This window comes from Lathyrus oleraceus, chromosome 6 (genome assembly GCF_024323335.1).
Source record: "Lathyrus oleraceus cultivar Zhongwan6 chromosome 6, CAAS_Psat_ZW6_1.0, whole genome shotgun sequence".
NCBI lineage: Eukaryota > Viridiplantae > Streptophyta > Magnoliopsida > Fabales > Fabaceae > Lathyrus > Lathyrus oleraceus.
This window is the reverse complement of record NC_066584.1, coordinates 33,698,480-33,700,624: the sequence shown is the minus strand read 5'-3', so window position 1 is coordinate 33,700,624 and position 2,145 is coordinate 33,698,480. Positions and strand designations below refer to the sequence as shown.

At 34.4% G+C, this 2,145-nt stretch overlaps 1 protein-coding gene across 1 annotated transcript; it reads right to left on the bottom strand.

The window, feature by feature from the left end:
- Positions 1–232: 232 nt before the first annotated feature.
- On the bottom strand, positions 233–2,145 carry LOC127092500 (uncharacterized). The gene is made up of 4 exons (XM_051031389.1): positions 1,686–2,145; positions 1,053–1,590; positions 690–948; positions 233–598 (listed from the first exon to the last, which is right to left on the bottom strand). Exons 1-4 carry the CDS (start codon positions 2,111–2,113, stop codon positions 462–464), a joined length of 1,362 nt encoding a protein of 453 aa, XP_050887346.1. The 5' UTR covers positions 2,114–2,145; the 3' UTR covers positions 233–461.

Genomic DNA, 2,145 nt, shown 5'->3' with positions numbered 1-2,145 from the left:
TTATTGACAAGTATTTACCATGTATGTATATTCTTTAATCAAAATGTAAGGGGTTTTATTGACTCATTTCTAAAAAAATCACATACATATTATACTTATATTTTATAAAAAAATTATAATTCATATATTATAATTACTTTCTTTTTTGAAAAAAGATATAAAAAATATTAAAACCAACTAATTAATTACATAACCATCTACCAAAAGAGAATAAGAAGCAAACCTTCTCTTTATATGTTCACACTTTCATTTATACTAACTAAAACTGGTGCTCATGGAAATTCCTAATTTACATGGTTCTAGAGTAGTAATTCTCTAAGAAAGAGCTTTAATGAGTTTACTAATCTCATACAAATTTCAAACACTATAGTTACACACAAAATATGAGGACTCAACCATGATGAAATATTAATGATACACATTCTTTGTCTAAAAAAAATATATACATCTTCTTTGTAATATTAAGCCAAGACAACCACCTTACTCAGAATCCAAAGCACTATAGAGAATTCAAAGGCAAATAGAGTATGAATCAATCCTCGATCAAGTGAAAATCCATACAATGTTATCCCTCCATGGTTGTGTTGTAGATACATCACTGCAAAAATCACACACACACTAAGAACATTCACATTCTGAGACGACGTTTCAAAGACTAAAATGACTATTTACTCGATTTTAAAGCTCACCTAATGACTGTCTTGTATGGAAGGAAGAAAGTCTTTGTGGAATTATTGATATGTGAATATCCGAGGAATCAGAATCACTACTATCACTAGCTAGTGCATCAGACATTTGATCTTTGCATTGTTCTGATTCAGCAAAAGCATTAGTCACCAACATGTGCCATCTTGTTGCAATTGACACAATTCCTTGAGCTCTATGTGTGATTTTTGTTGCTCCTAGAATGCACAAGAAGAAGCCACTCAATTGCACCGCCGAACATATCTGCATAAAACGATTGCCAATCACAATTAATACTAATCTGTATCTGAGATCATATAGAAACCAGATACATCAGTTATTCAATGAATCTGAACAAATGTACTTACCACAAGATCACCAGAGTTGAAGAATGACTTCTCCGACTTTGAAGCCAAAACTAGCAATAAAGCACCTAATTGGCTAACACTCATTGTAACAATACAACAAATTATGAAAAACCTATACCTATGACTTATAACCCATAATTGTCTTCTAATTCTCACATGTTCTTTAAATATATCACCAGCTTCCGAACCAAACCCTTCGAAAAGCTTGTGAACACTTTCAAATCTCAATATTTGTAGCTGACAAGTTAGTCTAAAAATCACACATACCAATAAGTACACTCCTGTTCTATAGAACCAAGAAATTAACATCAACACAAACACAATCGAGTGTAGAGGAAATCCAGCACTAATATTCGGTGCCGAAATCTTAACTGCTGAGAAGAAGATGATTTTATGAGCAAGCTCTAGAAAAAAAGAGGGTAAGATTATGTATCCCAAGTATCTAAATGCTTTTTGTAGCTCGCGCGCGTAGCCTCGTCGAACATATGCAGTGTCATCTTGCAATGCATCTAAGAATAGTAGTTGTCTAAGCCCGTACCTGCGATCACAACCACAATTTAAAACCATGATATACACGCGCGCATGCGCATGCATGCAGGTGATGAGTTTAATGAGTTAAATTTGTTTACGTACCTTAGGAAGAAACGGGAAAGAGCGAAGAAGGAAATTATGGCAAGTGCAGATTCTGGTATTTGAACAAGCTTGTTCAAGGAGATAGGGTCATCTTGAGGTGAAGCATCAGAGACTTGAACAAAGAGTGTTGTGAAGAGAGGAAGAATGAAAGTGAGGAGGATGAAGGTTACGTAAGAGATGAGTTTTCCAACGCAAGATGAGTGATCAAGAGCACACCATTTAAGACATATGCGAAAGTTTCTTAGTTCATCAAAGATGATTGATTTTGATCTTGAATAGGATGGTTGAAGTAACAAAGGAACATTGTGTTGGTGCTGCTGCTGCTGCTGTTGTTGTTCAACGTTTGTGTGATTGTTGTCGGAGAAAGATACTCTTTTGGAAGAGGAATTATCAATGTCAATGGTTGTGTCATTTGATGAAGGTTTCATAGTTGTGTTTTTTGTTTTGAAGATGTTTTGAA

What these genes read in the sequence shown, in the direction of transcription:
- LOC127092500 (XM_051031389.1), bottom strand. Translation starts at nt 2,113, where the DNA reads ATGAAACCTTCATCAAATGACACAACCATTGACATTGATAATTCCTCT. An exon ending in TCAACTCTGGTGATCTTGTG is followed by an intron (nt 949 to 1,052) that starts GTAAGTACATTT and finishes CGTTTTATGCAG; the next exon opens with ATATGTTCGGCGGTGCAATT. An exon ending in CCATACAAGACAGTCATTAG is followed by an intron (nt 599 to 689) that starts GTGAGCTTTAAA and finishes TGATTTTTGCAG; the next exon opens with TGATGTATCTACAACACAAC.